Source organism: Nycticebus coucang, chromosome 9 (assembly GCF_027406575.1).
Source record: "Nycticebus coucang isolate mNycCou1 chromosome 9, mNycCou1.pri, whole genome shotgun sequence".
NCBI classification, from domain to species: Eukaryota; Metazoa; Chordata; class Mammalia; order Primates; family Lorisidae; genus Nycticebus; species Nycticebus coucang.
Window position 1 is genome coordinate 59,415,233 of NC_069788.1, and position 17,460 is coordinate 59,432,692.

A 17,460-nucleotide genomic window follows, 5' to 3' on the forward strand; every position below is an offset into this window, starting at 1 on the left:
GACCACAGGCGCCCGCCACAACGCTGGGCTATTTTTTGGTTTGCAGTTTGGCAGGGGCCAGGTTTGAACCCGCCACCCTCGGTATATGGGGCCGGCGCCCTACCGACTGAGCCACAGGTGCCGCCCGAGGCAATTTTAAGTTAAAGTAGCTTGCTTGGGACGTGATACCAGGAGGGATTTGGAAGGGGAAGTGAGATAGGGAAGGGAAGCAGAATGATACAGGTATATTAATTAATAGATGACCATTTTGGGAAACTGGGGTTCAGTCTTCTGGATACCTTTTGGAGACAGTGCAGAGGACATCCCAGAGCTGTCCCACCCAGAAGAGGACACTAGGGTTTCATGGACCAATGCTCAGTGGTCATGGGGACAACTCTCAGCACCATGGCATGTCCTGTAAGTAGGTCAAGGATTCTCAGCAGCTAGAGAGGGTCCCTTGGCTGAGTTATGGGGGAAATGCAGTAAGAAGCTACGGTGTGCACAGGAAATGATTGCTGGAAGTTGTGGGAAGGTCACTCTGGCTAAGTCCCTGCACCAGTGCACCTACTTTTCCTGTTATTTTATGGGGTTACTGACTGTGAGTCCCATGTTTGGCACCATGCAATGTGCTGAGACAGATAAAAAATAAGAGAAAAGGGGGCACGGGGGAGGCCGGGGGAAGGGAGGGTAATCAGTGGGACCTCACCTATTGGGCATATTATAAGGGTACATGTCAAATTTATGAAGAGTAGAGTATAAATGTCTTAACACAACAATTAAGTAAATGAGGTGAAGGCTGTGTTAACCAGTTTGATGTAAGCATTCCAAATTGTATTTAAAATCAGCACATTGTACCTCATAAATGCAGTAATGTACACAGTTATGATTTAATAAACAAATATTAAGGCATACATTAAACAAATAAAAGGCTTTGTCTTCTCACAACAGTCTAATTAGAAAATACATACACATTTGAAAAAGTAGCCTAGTAAGAAAGTTTATCATGAGTTGTCAGAAGGAGTAAAGTGGACATCAAGTACTGTAAGGGCTCAGAAAAGGGAGTGATCAGCCACAAATGACTTACTTGAGGAGTAATTCCAAGGCTGATGGGATTTGGGTGGGAAGAATGAAGACTGGATATGGGATTGGGTGAAAAGTATAGGCAAGCATGCTACATCATTCCCACCTGTCCTCACCTGACAAAGTGAGGTTGAACGTTCCCCACCTTTCATTGAATTAATATATGCAGATGACTTAAAAGAAAAAATAGTTTAGAGGCTTCTGATGGGATATAATTAAAGGTAGATCTAATATTTTAAAAATAAGTGATTAAAAAGTAGGCTTACACATTCAAAGTGACTAGGTACTATTACTTCTAAAGATGGATGGGGATGCAGTTAAAGCCATGCTTAAAATTTATAGCCCAAAGTTTACATGTAGGAGAGAACAAAATCTAAAAATACATAAGCTATAAATAAAGGGAAAATTAATGAAATAGAAAATAAGAAAGGAGCTCAGTAAAACTGAAAGCTGGTTCTTGAAAAAGAGTAATAAAATCAATAAACTTCTGGATAGAAAAATAGGTAGAAAGCACAAATAGTTATTATCATGAATCAAAAAGGATCCTGCCACAAACAGGGGTGTCTGACTACAGCCTGCAGCTGATTATGAATGCTTACTGTGGTGGCCAATATCTCAAAAATTATGCACAGACTTTTTTTTCTCATCAGCTTTCTTTAGTGTTGTGTAGTTAACATGTGGCCCAAGACAACTCTCAGATAAACATTAATAGGCAGCCTCGGGCCAGGGTTGGATGCCCCGAGAGATATAAGAATACCATGAGCAGCTTTAAACAGTAAGTTTGATAACTGAGATGAAACGGACATTCCTTAAAAAACTATAACTGAACAAAACTGATGCAAGAAGAAATAGGAATATCAGAATAATCTTGTAACTATTAAATAAATTGGATTTATTATGTAATTAACAACCTTCCCACAAAGAAAACTTTAGGCTCACAACTTACACCAGTGAAGTCTTCCAAACGGTTAAGAATTAATGCCAAACTTTTGCACTTTTTCAACAAATAGGAAAGAACAACAAAAATAATCTTTAGTGCTTGAATAACCTTGATACCAAAACATGATAAAAATTGTAAGAAAAACTACAGTAGAGTCCTACCCCCAAATCCTAAACAAAATATTAACAGTGAGTTGAGCAATATATCAAAGGGATAATTAGTCTTTCCCAGATTGGTTTATTTTGGGAATGTCGGTTTGGTCTGGTATTCAAAAACTATTTAGTATGATTAACATGTTTACAGAATAAAGAAAAATTATAATGATCATTTTAGTAAATGCATAAAAAACAATTAGAAGCATTTATATTTACTCATGATGTTAAAGTCCTTGGCAGATTAGGAATAGAAAGGAGATTCCTGTGTCTAATGAATACACACAAAAACCATAGCAGTCGACACACGTGATGGTGACATGTTGGAGGTTTTCCCCTTCAAATTGGGGAAAGGAAACATGCATCAGAGTTCCCAGGAAAGGCAATAAGGCAAGAAAAATAAAAATGAAAATGTTGGAAAGAAAGAAATAATTTTTTATTAAATATCGATGTTATAACCTTTTAAATAGGAAATCCTATAGAAAAGACAAATTATCAGAATTGATAAGCAAGTTTAGCAAAGTTATAAAGTACAAGGTCTATATACAAAGGTACTTCTATAATAATAAATATGAAAGAAAAAGCAAAAAATTCAGACTAATACCTATATAGTCTAGGACTCTATTTTGTATAAAGTTCAAAAACCAAGAGAAACTAAAGTATATCATTAGAAATCATGATAGTTACTTTTGAGGAAGAGGGTGGGGTGCATCTAGGGTTCTGGTAACACTGTATTTCTCAATCTAGATAGTTGTCACACAGGCATTCACTCTGGAACTATTGAGTTATACATTTATGTTTTGTTCACTTATCTGCATATAGGTGAACATTTAACATAATAAAATTTATTTTATTTTTTATTTTATTTATTTATTTATTTTTTTGTAGAGACAGAGTCTCACTTTACTGCCCTCAGTAGAGTGCCGTGGCGTCACACGGCTCACGGCAACCTCCAGCTCTTGGGCTTAAGCGATTCTCTTGCCTCAGCCTCCCGGGCAGCTGGGACTACAGGCGCCTGCCACAACACCTGGCTATTTTTTTGTTGTTGCAGTTTGGCCGGGGCCGGGTTTGAACCCACCACTCTCGGCATATGGGGCCGGCGCCCTACTCACTGAGCCACAGGGGCCGCCCATTTTTTATTTATTTATTTATTTTTTTATTGTTGGGGATTCATTGAGGGTACAATAAGCCAGGTTACACTGATTGCATTTTTTAGGTAACGTCCCTCTTGCAATCGTGTCTTGCCCCCAGAAGGTGTGGCACACATCAAGGCCCCACCCTCTCCCTCCTTCCCTCTCTCTGCTCTTCTTTTCCCCACCCCCCCTCCTTCTTTCTCTCTCTGCTCTCCCCTTCCCCCACCCCCACCATGACCTTAATTGTCCTTAATTGTCCTCATATCAAAATTGAGTACATAGGATTCATGCTTCTCCATTCTTGTGATGCTTCCATCCAGGTTAATACGAAGGATGTAAAGTCTCCATTTTTTTTTGTTTGTTTGTTTGTTTTTGTAGAGACAGTCTCACTTTATGGCCCTTGGTAGAGTGCCGTGGCATCACACAGCTCACAGCAACCTCCAACTCCTGGGCTTAAGCGATTCTCTTGCCTCAGCCTCCCAAGTAGCTGGGACTACAGGCGCCCGCCACAACGCCCAGCTATTTTTTGGTTACAGTTTAGCCAGGGCTGGGTTTGAACCCACCACCCTCGGTATATGGGGCCGGCGCCTTACAGACTGAGCCACAGGCGCCACCCAACTCTCCATTTTTTTTAATAGCTGAATAGTATTCCGTGGTATATATATACCACAGCTTGTTAATCCATTCCTGGGTTGGTGGGCATTTAGGCTGTTTCCACATTTTGGCGATTGTAAATTGAGCTGCAATAAACAGTCGAGTACAAGTGTCTTTATGATAAAAGGATTTTTTTCCTACTGGGTAGATGCCCAGTAATGGGATTGCAGGATCAAATGGGAGGTCTAGCTTGAGTGCTTTGAGGTTTCTCCATATTCCTTCCAGAAAGGTTGTACTAGTTTGCAGTCCCACCAGCAGTGTAAAAGTGTTCCCTTCTCTCCACATCCACGCCAGCATCTGCAGTTTTGAGATTTTGTGATGTGGGCCATTCTCGCTGGGGTTAGATGGTATCTCAGGGTGGTTTTGATTTGCATTTCTGTAATAGATAGGGATGATGAACATTTTTTTCATATGTTTGTTAGCCATTCGTCTGTCATCTTTAGAGAAAGTTCTATTCATGTCTCTTGCCCATTGATATATGGGATTGTTGGCTTTTTTCATGTGGATTAGTTTGAGTTCTCTATAGATCCTAGTTATCAAGCTTTTGTCTGATTGAAAATATGTGAATATCCTTTCCCATTGTGTAGGTTGTCTCTTTGCTTTGGTTGTTGTCTCCTTAGCTGTACAGAAGCTTTTCAGTTTAATGAAGTCCCATCTGTTTTTTTTGTTGTTGTTGCAATTGCCATGGCAGTCTTCTTCATGAAGTCTTTCCCCAGGCCAATATCTTCCAGTGTTTTTCCTATGCTTTCTTGGAGGATTTTTATTGCTTCATGCCTTAAGTTTAAGTCCTTTATCCATCTTGAATCAATTTTTGTGAGTGGGGAAAGGTGTGGGTCCAGTTTCAGTCTTTTACATGTAGACACCCAGTTCTCCCAACACCATTTATTGAATAGGGAGTCTTTCCCCCAAGGTATGTTCTTGTTTGGTTTATCGAAGATTAGGTGGTTGTAAGATGTTAGTTTCATTTCTTGGTTTTCTATTTGATTCCAAGTGTCTATGTCTCTATTTTTGTGCCAGTACCATGCTGTCTTGAGCACTATGGCTTTGTAGTACAGACTAAAATCTGGTATACTGATGCCCCCAGCTTTATTTTTATTACTAAGAACTGCCTTAGCTATATGGGTTTTTTTCTGGTTCCATACAAAACGCAGAATCATTTTTTTCCAAATCTTGAAAGTATGATGTTGGTATTTTGATAGGAATGGCATTGAATAGGTAGATTGCTTTGGAAAGTATAGACATTTTAACAATGTTGATTCTTCCCATTTATGAGCATGATATGTTCTTCCATTTGTTAATATCCTCTGCTATTTCCTTTCTGAGGATTTCATAATTTTCTTCATAGAGGTCCTTCACTTCCTTCGTTAGGTGTATTCCTAGGTATTTCATTTTCTTTGAAACTATGGTGAAGGGAGTTGTGTCCTTAATTAGCTTCTCATCTTGACTGTTATTGGCATATACAAAGGCTACTGACTTGTGGACATTGATTTTATATCCTGAAACATTACTGTATTTTTTGATGACTTCTAGGAGTCTTGTGGTTGAGTCTTTGGGATTCTCTAAGTATAAGATCATGTCGTCAGCAAAGAGGGAGAGTTTGACCTCCTCTGCTCCCATTTGGATTCCCTTTATTTCCTTGTCTTGCCTAATTGTATTAGCTAGAACTTCCAGCACTATGGAATAGTAAAGGTGACAGAGGACAACTTTGGTTCCAGTTCTAAGAGGAAAAGCTTTCAGTTTTACTCCATTCAGTAAAATATTGGCTGTGGGTTTGTCATAGATAGCTTCAATCAGTTTTAGAAATGTGCCACCTATGCCTATACTCTTCAGTGTTCTAATTAGAAAAGGATGCTGGGATCCGCCGGCTGGCAGCCGGGCAGCATAGCAGCAGCGGCCAGCGCAAGCCCTGGGAGGCCAGCCTCCGCACCTTGGTGAACATGGATGTGCTGCGGCACCAGGTCATGATCAACCAGTTCGTGCTGGCTGCAGGCTGCGCAGCCGACCAGGCGAAGCAGCTGCTGCAGGTGGCCCACTGGCAGTTCGAGACCGCTCTGAGCATGTTTTTCCAGGAGACCAACATTCCCAACAGTCACCACCACCACCAGATGATGTGTACTCCCAGCAACACACCTGTCACGCCACCCAACTTCCCCAATGCACTGGCCATGTTCTCCAAGCATCAAGCTTCTGAAGGCCTACAGAGCAGCAACAGCCCTATGACAGCTGTGGCCTGCTCCCCTCCTGCAAACTTCAGCCCTTTCTGGGCCTCATCCCCACCTAGCCACCAGGCACCCTGGCTCCCGCCCTCCTCCCCAACCACCTTCCACCACCTCCACTGCCCACAGCCCATGTGGCCCCCTGGAGTGCAGCAAGGGGGTGCCCAGCAGAAAGCCATGGCAGCTGTGGATGGCCAGAGATGAGACTGGGTGCTGCTAGGCACCAGGCTGGAGCTGGGGGCAGTCCAGTGTTATGGAGACACAGGAAGGCCAGGGAGGGGGGCTGGATAGGGTAGGGATGGGAGTTCCTGAAGATCACACTGGAAGATTTTATAAAAGGATTTTTGTGTGTGTGTGTGTGGCGGGGGGCGGGGAGGGTGTGCAGTAAACTTCCTGAGCCACTTGGGTCCTTTAGAGTTTCTCTTCAGGCAGGGTTTTTCCTCTTTTTAATATATAACTATAATATATATGAATATATAAATATAACTAATGTATGTGAGAATGGGGCTGGCACACCGGGGGTACTGGGGTCAGAGGGGAAGGACCCAGAGAACCTTTCTCTCGGGCCAGTGCCACTTCTTCTGCCCCAGTCTGGTGGGGCACGGGTGTGCTTCAAAGCCAGATGGAACAATCTGCCAGCTGCTTCCTTTCAAAAAGTCAAACCTGGAATTAAGAAGACCTCGTTGCTCTAGGCCTGGGGGCAGCCAAATAGCAGCTGCAGGAGGGACCCAGAAGGGCTCAGTGCTTTCTGGGGCTCTTCCCACTGCTAGCCCAGGGGCTGCTAGACCCAGGGGTCTTCCCCATTTCCTCTCTCCAACCCCCATTGCTGTTGTCACCCCTGTCTGCAGCTGGGTGTGCAGGGCTGAAGAACTACCTTGGGTCAAAGGCCAGGCTCTGCCCACTGGGGACTTGACTGTCCCATGGGCACCCTGCCTCTCATAGTGCACATATGGGGCTGGAGGAGATCGTGTGAATTCTTTCCTCAAGCAGAATCCTGCCTCATCAGGGTGAAATTTTAATTTAAAAACTTAAAAAGAGACTTTTCTAACTCCAAAAAAAAAAAAAAAGAAAAAAGGATGCTGGATTTTATAGAATGCTTTTTCTGCATCTATTGAGAGGATCATATGATCTTTATTTTTGCCTCTGTTAATATGGTGGATAACGTTTATGGACTTGCGTATGTTAAAGCAGCCTTGCATCCCTGGCATGAAACCTACTTGATCATGATGTATGACTTTTTTGATGATAAGCTGTAATCTATTGGCTAGGATTTTGTTGAGAATTTTTGCATTTATATTCATGAGTGAAATTGGTCTGAAATTCTCCTTTTTGTTTGGGTCTTTTCCTGGTTTTGGTATCAGGGTGATGTTTACTTCATGGAATGTGTTGGGGAAGATTCCTTCTTCCTCAATTTTTTGGAATAATTTCTGCAGTACAGGAATAAGCTCTTCCTTGAAGGTTTGATAGAATTCTGGAGTGAAGCCATCTGGACCAGGGCATTTTTTTGGTGAAAGCTTTTTTTATTGTTTCTTTAATTTCAGTGCTTGAAATTGGTCTGTTCAGGAGGTCTATTTCTTCCTGGCTAAGTCTAGGGAGAGGGTGTGATTCCAAATATTGATCCATTTCCTTCACATTGTCAAATTTCTGGGCATAGAGTTTCTGGTAGTATTCAGAGATGATCTCTTGTATCTCTGTGGGATCAGTTGTTATTTCCCCTTTATCATTTCTGATTGAGGTTACTAGAGATTTTACTTTTCTATTTCTCAGTCTGGCCAATGGTTTATGTATTTTATTTATTTTTTCAAAAAACTAACTCCTTGTTTCATTAATTTTCTGAATGATTCTTTTGTTTTCAATTTCATTGATCTCTGATTTGATTTTGGATATTTCTTTTCTTCTACTGGGTTTAGGCTTAGATTGTTCTTCTTTTTCCAATTCCATAAGATGGCTTGTGAGTTTGTTGATGCACTCTCTTTCTGTTTTTTGAATGGAGGCACCTAAAGCAATAAGTTTTCCTCTCAAAACTGCTTTTGCAGTATCCCACAGGTTTTGGTAGTTGTGTCTTCATTGTTGTTATGCTCAAGTAAGTTAATGATTTCCTGTTTTATTTCTTCCTGCACCCATCTGTTATTCAACAGAAGATTGTTTAATTTCCATGCCTTTGTGTGGGGTTGAATGTTTTTGTTAGAGTTGAGTTCCACTTTTAGTGCCTTATTGTCTGAGAAGATACAAGGTAAAATTTCAATTCTTTTGATTCTGTTGATATTTGTTTTGTGTCCCAGGATATGATCAATTTTGGAGAATGTTCCATGGAGTGATGAGAAGAATGTATATTCTTTATCTTTGGGATGGAGTGTTCTATATACGTCTATCAAGCACAGTTGTTCTAGGGTCTAATTTAAATCTCTTATATCTTTGTTTAATTTCTGTTTAGAGGATCTGTCCAGCTCTGTAAGAGGAGTGTTCAAGTCCCCTGTTATGATGGTATTATTGGATATCATATTGCTCAGACTGAGTAAGGTCTGTTTCAAGAATCTGGGAGCATTTAAATTGGGTGCATAAATATTTAGAATTGAAATGTCTTCTTGTTGTATTTTTCCCTTGACCGATATAAAGTGACCATCTTTGTCTTTTTTACTTTAGTTACTTTAAATCCACATGTATCTGAGAATAAGATTGCAACTCCTCTTTTCTTCTGAATTCCATTTGCCTGAAAAATTGTCTTCCAACCCTTGACTTAGAGTTTTAATTTGTCTTTTGAAGCCAGGTGTGTTTCTTGCAGACAGCAAATGGATGGCTTGTGTTTTTTTAGTCCAGTCAGCCAATCTATGTCTCTTCAGTGGGGAATTCAAGCCATTAACATTTATTGAGATAATTGATAAGTGTGGTAGCATTCTATTCATCTTATTTTGTGAGAGTCCATTGCTTAGTTTTATCTTTTGCATTAGTGTGGAGGTTAGTTTCTGTCCTTTAATTTCTGAGTTCTTACTTTGCTGCTGATCCATTGTGATAGTCAGTGTGTAGAACAGGTTGAAGTATTTCCTGTAGAGCTGGTCTTGTTGTGGCGAATTTCCTCAATGTTTGTGTATCCGTAAATGATTTGATTTCTTCGTCAATTTTAAAGCTTAGCTTAGCAGGGTATAGAATTCTGGGCTGGAAATTGTTCCGTTTAAGTAGATTAAAGGTAGGTGACCATTGTCTTCCTGCTTGGAAAGTTTCATTAGAGAAGTCTGCAGTCACTCTGATGGATTTGCCCCTGTAGGTCAACTGGTGCTTACTCCTGGCAGCTTGCAGAATCTTTTCTTTTGTTTCATCACAATGTGTCTTGGAGAAGCTCAGTTAGAGTTGAGGTGACCTGGGGTCCGATAGCCCTCTGAAAGCAGTGTATCAGAATCTTTGGTGATATTTGGGACATTTTCATTTATAATATTCTCTAGTATGGCTTCCATTTCTCTGGGGCATTCTTCTTCCCCTTCTGGGATTCCTATAACTCGTATGTTGGAACACTTCATAAAATCCCATAATTCTGACAGTGAACGTTCTGCTTTCTCTCTCTTCTTTTCTGCCTCTTTTACTGTCTGAGTTATCGCAAGAACTTTGTCCTCTACCTCCAAAATTCTTTCTTCTGCATGGTCTAACCTGTTGCTGATACTTTCCATCTCATCTTTAAGTTCCCCAATTGACTGCTTCAGTTCCTTCAGCTCCGCTATATCCTTTGTATATTCTTCATACCGTTCATCTCTTATTTGATTCTGTTTTTTGGATTTCCTTTTGGTTATTTTCCACTTTATTAGCAGTTTCCTTCATTGTTTTCATCATGTGTATTCTATATTCCCTTTCTGTCATTCCTAACATTTCTTTGTAGGTAGAATCCTCTGCAGTAGCTACCTCATGGTCCCTTGTTGGGGTTGGTCTGGACTGGTTCTTCATGTTGCCTGGAGTTTTCTGCTGATTCTTCCTCATGAGTGATTTCTTTTATCTGTTTCCTTGCCCTAATTTTCCTTTCACTTCCTCTTGCTCTTTAAGTTCCCATGCCTTTGGACTAAGGTTTCAATGAGTCCTTTTGGTATAGGACCAGAAGGATGAGAAAGTTGAAGAGCCAGAAGGGATGAAAGAAAGAAAGAACGAATGAAAAGAAAATAGAGAAAGGAGGGGGGCAGGTAAAAGGGAGTATTGACAAAAATAAGAGAGACACAAAAAGAGGGAGACAGAGCAATATAGGTGTACAGTAGGGTACTTTGACACAACTTTAAAAAAACCCCAACCTCTGGTGGTGCCCGGTTGGGTGGTTCCCTTGAGGTCAGCAGCTCTTTGCTAACCTGATTGGACACAGTACCCCACCTCCACCAAGTAGAGGGGAAAGACAAAAAATGCTATAAATCAAACCAAAACAAGCAAACAGAAAACTTTATAGGATAAAATTGGGTGAAAAACCAAATAATAGGGGTAGAAACACTAGCAAAAATGAAGTTCTAATTATTGAAAAAGGTAGCAATGGGAAATTGTATTTAAACTAGAAAAATGGAGAAAGAAAAGAAAGAAAAGAAGAAAAGAAAAAATCTGTATGGAAAAGGTTGAAATTAAAAAATAAACAAAAAACAAACAAATGACAACAACAACAAAAAACAACCAAAAACAAAGCAGTATATATATCTTGTTGAATGTCATCTGGGCAACAGGTGGTCTTCTGGGGTATGAGATGTTAATCACAATGCTGATATGACTGGAGACCTCTGCTGATTTCTTAAACCCCACAGGGTGGACACCCTAAATCTCTCTTCAGTCCTCTTAAAAGGCACTTTAAACTTCTAAACTTGGCTAAGCAGAAGCTTTTCCAGGAAAGTGCTTGTTGCTGGGATCACTGCTGAAGTGGCTATCCACTTACCCAGTGTGCCAAAACTGGTCTCACATGCCCCTGAGGGTTAGGGCTTTAAGGCAGCTCAGTCCCCGCTTTTAGGCTGCTCAGTCACTAGGTTACTAGCTCCTGCCCCATCCTTGCTCTGCGATCCTGAGGGCGGAGCTTGCCAGGGCAGTTCTCTCACAATGGCTCCCTGCAGCCCACAGCCAAACACTATTAGCTCCATTCGGCTCAGCGGCTCAGTCTGGGGCCCTAGACAACGCCCAAAGTTCTCTGCACTCCTGCTCAAGCTCTCCCCAAGGCAGTTCAAGTGAGTGCCAAGTCCAAAAACACCAAAACAGTTCACAGGTAAGGCCTTTCTGGTTTGCAGTCTTGCTGCTGCTGTACTTACAGCTGCCGGTGGATTAGACCGATTGAACACACACAACCACTTGTCAGTTTTCCACTGTTTTTGTCCTCCTCTTGGGGTACAGAAGTCCCTTGCTGACTTCCTATATCTTCAAAGGGGATGATTATAGGCAGATCCCACCAGCCAGAGTTGCCTAGAGTCTTATCTCCCCAGACTCATGGTGCCCAGTTGCAGGGAAGCTATTACTCGGCTGCCATCTTGCTCTCACTCCCATAATAAAATTTAAAAGCCAGGTAGGTCAGCTTAGTAAGCCATGGCATCTATAAAGAAAATATAATTCCAACTTTAGAAACATTACACCATCTGAATGCAATCGGAAGAAAATCAACTAGTGTTAATTTACAACCATAGAATTCTACAATCAAATTGTGTCCAAAATATGATACAAGGATGCAATGATGCATAAGCCCGAGGTGGACACAGATGTGGACCGGGCTCAAGGAGCAGTTGTGATACTAGGTAGAAATCCGATAGCAATCAAAAGAGGGGCCAAGACAGATTATTTAGCTTTGTATAAATAATGATACCCAAGTGTGTGCCTTTAAGAACTTTTGGAATGCATCAGACAAATGGCTTCTTCCATCCTGTCTGGTGACAGCTGTGTCCTTAGTGGTGTAATTATGCGTGCAGGTGCTGCGGCTGCACTAACTGATTACTGTCTCTGCCTGGAGAAATTCAGGGTCAGAAAAAGGTGCTTGCCGGGTTGACCTGGGGCTGGTGATCTTGGCAGCCTGTGGCTTAGATTTCCTTCCAACACTGTGCTCTGCCCCCTTGAGCTCCCTAGAGGCAAGCAGCTTCGAATCTCTTTCTTCTGTTATTTTATCTCCATATTTCTACTATAGTTCTACTGACTTTTTTTTTTTTTTTTGAGACAGTCTTGGTAGAGTGCCATGGTGTCACAGCTCACAGCAACCTCAAACTCTTGGGCTTAAGCGATTCTCTTGCCTTTGCCTCCCAAGTAGCTGGGACTACAGGAACCCACCACAATGCCCTGCTGTTTTTTGGTTGTAGTTGTCATTGTTGTTTGGCAGGCCGGGGCTGGATTCAAACCCGCCAGCTCTGGTGTATGTGGCTGGGCCCTAGCTACTGAGCTACAGACTGCAAGCCTACTGACGTTTTTTGATTGACTAATTTTAGACCTTGTCTGTTGACTTCCCATTATGTCAGTTTGTGACTTTCTTTAACCCCTAAACACTTCCTCTGTCTCCTACTTCCTCATAATAGCCAATATTTATATCATGTTACCATGTAAATATTGTCCACTCTTAAGTGGTGTACTATGATTGTACTTGTTTCAAACAACTTCTCTTTTATGTAGATTAATAATAGTCCTTTCTTCATCCAGTTTTCTTTGCGCCTATTGGCAATCCTTCCCAACTATTGTACAGATCTCTTAAATGCATCTCAATAATGTTTGTCCTACGGTCAATCCCTTAAGATCATTGATCAATTTCACTTTTTACTTTTTCCCTAGAGATTTCTTCCTGAAGCCTTTTGTTCTCCCACCCATCTAGATTCTCTGCTCTCTTGGTTACCTGCTTACTTTCATCCACCTGGGACCACTCTCCTATATTCAATCACCCTTTTCTTGGGATCTGTGGTATTATTCTGTTCTGGTTTGCTCCATTCTTTGAGTGGCATGCGTCCTGGAGTAGCATCAAGAGAAAGACTACATGAGACATAATGTCTGACCTATTCAAAACTTTGTTAAAAGGTTGATTTGGTATAGAATTTATGGACGAAAGCTATTTTCCTTCAGAGGTTTAAGGAAAAATGAACCTCCATCAATTGCTTCATTGTATGCTGGTTTTATTTTTTGCTCTCAAAATTTTTCTTTATAGAAATGCTTAATGTTTTGATGTTTGTTTATAATACGTCTTGGTGCGGGTGAGATTATTTACTATTCTGGACATTTGATAAATCCCTTTAATGTGGAGACTCAAGCTCCACAGTACTGAGAAATTTGCTTTTATCATTTCTTTGAAAGTTTCCTTCTTTTTCTGTCTGTTCTTCCTTTCTGGCACTCTTATTAGTCAGATGTTCATTTACAGTTTATTATTTCTATTAAATTTTAAAGTTTTACATGCTTAATTTCAATTTTTTTGTATTCTCTTACTGTTTCTTTTTTATGGCAACTTGTTCCCTTATATCAGAGGAAGAATAGGAGGCAAGCAACAGTGATGCCTACAATGATGAAAAAGTGATATAAGACTAGTGTGAAGGAATAGGGAACATTTCCTTGTGGGAGTGATGTCTACTCTGAGCCAGAATTAACTAAGCAAAGAGAAAGCGAGGAGGCCCGTGTTTCAGGCAGAAGGAAAATCTTGAGTAAAAATCCTGAAGAGAGTGAGACTGTGGGGCAGGAGTGTGGCACGAGTGTGGCACTAAAGGTGGCCAGGTGAGCAGGTGACCAGAGTTGAGAGCAAGGGAAAGCGCAGCTCATGATGAGGTTGCTAACATAAGCAAGAACCAGACCACGTGCAGCTTTTGACCAAATTAAAGATTTCAGTGTTTATGTTATGGGCATGAGAAGATCACTAACACTAAATCTTATGGGTGAAAGTTTGATAAGAAATAGGACGTTTATATGTTGTCAAAGTATCTCGCCACAAAATATGTATTGATCACAAAGGGAAAAGCAGTAACTTTGAACAGAGAAACCTGGTAGACACCTCCTTAACTAAGTGATCCAAGTGACCATCACTGGTAATGGGATCAGTCAATAGCAGATGCCTCCTCCTGTAACTCACTGAGAAAGACACAGCATCACTCTGTGACACTCCTGCCAACAGTGCACGACCTGGCTTTGATCATGGGAAAACATGAGACATTCCCAACTGGAGGGGCATTCTAGAAAATAAATGCTCTGTATCCCTTTAACAAAACATAACAATGTAATAAATGACAGGGAAAGCCAGGAGGAACTGTCCCAGGTTGAAAGAGACTACAGAGACATGGCAACGTGTGATGTGCTTAGATCCTGGACCAGAACTTTTTCTGTTGCTATAAAGGGCATGAGTGATAGAAGAAATTTTGCAAATTGTGCCATGGTTATCTAAAAGAATATCCTTGTCCTTGCACACTAAAATATTTGGGGAGATAAGGGCATTTTGTGTTCAACTTATTCTCAGATAGTTTAGGGGAAAAGCATATATATACATGTAGATAAGTTACACACAGAGTTAATCAGAATGAGAGAGACTGTGAAAGAGAATGATGACTCAACCATGATAAAACAGGATAAAATGTTAATATTGGAGAATCCAGGTACAATGAAGTCTTCATTCTACGTTTGCAACTTTTCGGTTAAGTCTGAAGTCATTTCAGTATTGAAAAAGAGACTGGTTAAGCTGCAATAAGCGAAGCCATTGGAGAGAGGAAAAAAGGGAATACAGCACTTGGAGCCCAGTGCAGCCACTGAGACAATACTTCTGGTGACTTGGTGCTGAGCGGCGTCCATGCCAATAGTGAGGAGGGGGTGGAATGAAGAGGTAGTTAGAACATGAAATATGAGTTGGTGAGGATACAGGGCTGGTGGATCAGAGTGCAGAGTAGGCAGTGGATTTGTAGTATTAGAGCTCAGGGAAGAGGTTAAGGCTGTAGATAAAAATTCAAGGCTGTTTAGCCCATAGATGGTGACCGGAGCCATGAGCATGAGTAAAGTTGCCTAAGAAAGTGAATAAAACAGAGAAAAGGGCTAAGAAAGTCCAACATTGAAAGGTGGGTGGAAAGGAAAACAAACATATATAACCTTGTGGTTGAAAATGGAGATGTAAGCACAGGTATGCACATGGTGAAAATGATTATAAAAGGATAGCATATTCAGTTTTATGATATATTTGAAAACACAGAGCACACAGAAAACTTTCTGGCAAAATACAAATTAACAATTACAAAACCTGGGCAGATTATAACTCCAAAACAACTTATAAGGTTATTAAAGATCTATTTACCATTGTAAAAATGAGACATGCTTCCAAGTTATTTTTTTATAGTTGACTTCTTTATAACAGAACATTTCTATTTCTAAGGACTTCCCCTTGGAAGTACACTTAATTTGGGAGCAAAATAAGAGTTAAAAAAAAATGATCAGAGAATTAAGGGGAGAATAAAAAAAATGCAGTGATATGATGATCTAAAAAGACGGGAAGGCTAATCCTTGCCTGGTTATTATGCTCGTACTAAACATTTTTCTGCTTGCTATTCAATGAGAGTCATTAGCAGTATCTTTGAATCAAGTCAGAATGTGAGGACCAGAAGTTTGATACTTACAACTAATTATATAATGTGGAATGCTTAGTAGCCATTAAAGAGAAGCTATAGTATGAAAATGCAGGACTAGTTATGGTCTTAGTTTCTAGGAATCAGTCATAAAATATCTGAGTACAAGACTAACATCTTTAGGCTGGGCCTGGTGGCTCACTCATGTAATGCTAGCACTCTGGGAGGGTGAGATGGGTGGATTGCCTCAGCTCACGAGTTTGAGACCAGCCTGAGCCAGAGCAAGACCTCATCTCTAAAAATAGCCAGATGTTGTGGTGAGTGCCTGTAGTCCTAGCTATTTGAGAAGCTGAGACAAGAGAATCACTTGAGCCCAAGAGTTTGAGGTTGCTGTGAGCTATGATGCTACAGCACTCTACTGAGGGCAACAAAGTGAGACTCTGTCTTAAATTAAAGAAAGAAAGAGAAAAAAAAAGACTAATATCTTCAAGAAGTTGAGGTTGGGTTGATTCCTCTTCCTTTCATTTTAAAACCTGACCAAGGGAATATACTAACATCATTGTATGATTCCTCACAGATGGGAGACCAGGGAATCCTGAAAACAGACCAGGGTAACAGCTAAACAGAATACCAGCAAAGGAAGCTGGTGGAGAGGAAGGCAGCCAGGAGGCCTCCCAGTGACCGTGTGGGGCTCAGGCCTGACTTGGAGAGCTGTGGGAATCTCTCCTTGGTTTGGAGCACTCTAAAAGCAGAATTCAGCTTCTGATGCTTGTCCTTGGGGGTAAGATGGGAGCTTGGACACATGTAGGGGCCCTTATCTCTCCTTGTTGGAAGCACTATTTTCCTTGCCTCATTATTCTCGGCTGTTGAAGACGTGAAATTGGAGCCTCCTTTCAGCTCACATGGTTAAGCTAACAAAGCCATGAAATAGTAAAATGGTGCATTTATGGTATAAGTCATAGATTTTCAACTGGCTTTCTCGTTTTGCAGAGGAGGAAATGGAGGTCAGGGGAGATGACCTGCCATAATTAGTAAGGGGGTAGTTCATGTTACAGAAGAGATTTCTTGACTCTCGGGCCAGTGTTTTTCCATTATTCGAGTTATATTCTGGGAGACTCCTCAAGGTTTTCTACTGGGAGCCAGCTAGAGGAAGAGTCTCTGGTTGAGCAGGGATGGCAGCAACCATGACATCTGACATGTGCCAGGAGTGGGCTGGAAAGGAGGTCCAGGAGGCTTGGCTTCCTGAAGGGGGCGCTCCAGGAGGAAAGCCGCCTGCTGACTTACCAGTCTTCTATATCAGTGGTCCCTAATGTTTTGGCACCAGGGCCCAGTTGCAAGAAAGGTAATTTTTCTGCAGACTTGGAGGGTGACATCTCGACCTTGGATCATTAGAGCATCAGATTCTTATAAATAGCACACGGCCTAGATCTCCTGCATGTGTAGTTTATAGGAGGGTTTGTGCTCCTGTGAGAATCTAAAGCCCCCACTAATCTGACAAGAGGTGGCGCTCAGGCGGTGCTGCAAACATTGGGAGAACAGCTGTAAATACAGAGGAAGTGTTGCCTGCTGGCTTGTGCTTCCCTCCTGCCCTGCAACTTGGTTGCTAAAAGGCCACAGACCAGTACTAGCCCACAGCCTGGGGGTCGGGTCCTGCAGGTCTACATGGGGCCCTGAAGGGCACAGGCATGTGCTGAGGCTCCAAGAAGAACTTGGGCCATTAAATGGTGATTTCTCTAAGAGCAGAAATCATGATGTGTGTGTTTCTCCCAGGATGTATGGTGTGGAGTTACCCTTACTCAACACCTGATGACTGACTTG

The 17,460-nt window shown here is 41.4% G+C and overlaps 1 protein-coding gene across 1 annotated transcript; it reads left to right on the forward strand.

Moving 5' to 3' along the window:
• Positions 1–2,247: 2,247 nt before the first annotated feature.
• LOC128594730 (UBA-like domain-containing protein 2) lies at positions 2,248–6,389 on the forward strand. The gene is made up of 2 exons (XM_053603629.1): positions 2,248–2,263; positions 5,781–6,389. The coding sequence occupies exons 1-2, from the start codon at positions 2,248–2,250 to the stop codon at positions 6,356–6,358; spliced, it is 594 nt and encodes a 197-aa protein (XP_053459604.1). The 3' UTR covers positions 6,359–6,389.
• Positions 6,390–17,460: the final 11,071 nt, after the last annotated feature.